A 913-nucleotide genomic window follows, 5' to 3' on the forward strand; every position below is an offset into this window, starting at 1 on the left:
AGGGTTGCTATGGATAGGAATTGATTCAGTGGTACTTAACAACAACATAGTTGTGTGCATTTTAAAAAATGCTTATAATTTTATAACCCTGTGCTATACTTTTTTTGGGGGGTTGTTTTTCACATATATAGTTTTTTGGTAAAATGTTACTTACTCAATATGTTTCAAAGTGGAATATTCTTATATAATTGCATATGCAAATGATGAATTATACTATCATGTATTGTTGTTGTTATGTGTTGTGGAGTTGGTTTCGACTCATAGTGACCCTGTACAGGGTTTCTGAGGCTGTACTTTTGTGTGTGTGTGTGTGAAAACATTTTTATTTAGTTGAATGGTCCATGTGGCATGTATCAAGAGATTTTAAATGAAAGGTTTCAAACTCTGGGGGTTCACATCAGCAAAAATCAACTGAACTTCCTTCAGATGATTTGTCTCCACCTATGAGGCTGTACATTTTTATGGGAGCAGAAAGCCTCATCTTTCTCCCACGGGACAGCTGGTAGTTTCAAACTGCTGACCCTGAGGTTAGCAGCCCGATTCGTAACCACTACACTACCAGAGCTCATGTATAGATTTGTAAAAATTATGTGATGTTAAACATTTAAGCACTTAGGCCATAATGGATAGAATTTTATCATTCTCTGATGATTCTTTGATACTGCATTGCCTGATAGTATCATCAGGAATGACTGATTTTGTAAAGTGCTCTAAAGTTGCAACTTCATAGTTTTTTAGATTCTGGGAGTAGGGTAAATATTTTGTTGTCTGTACAGTAGAAAAATAAAATATTGACCATCTATTATAAATGATTACTTTTGTATGACAAAGTTCCAATGTACAAAAACCATGTTTCCCTGTCCCTGTCCTTGACACACATTATATGCTTGGTAAGTACAAGAGGACTTCAAAA

General features: G+C 34.9%; 1 protein-coding gene across 1 annotated transcript in view; it reads left to right on the plus strand.

Moving 5' to 3' along the window:
• Positions 1–913, plus strand: part of ANKRD26 (ankyrin repeat domain 26) — a gene marked incomplete at its 3' end in the record, with an annotated part of 135094 nt that overhangs the window by 82563 nt on the left and 51618 nt on the right. The window contains 1 exon segment of the mRNA XM_006871686.1: positions 132–138. Coding sequence (XP_006871748.1) covers positions 132–138 — 7 coding nt within the window.

This window comes from Chrysochloris asiatica, unplaced genomic scaffold, assembly GCF_000296735.1.
Source record: "Chrysochloris asiatica unplaced genomic scaffold, ChrAsi1.0 scaffold00172, whole genome shotgun sequence".
In the NCBI taxonomy this organism is placed as follows: Eukaryota; Metazoa; Chordata; class Mammalia; order Afrosoricida; family Chrysochloridae; genus Chrysochloris; species Chrysochloris asiatica.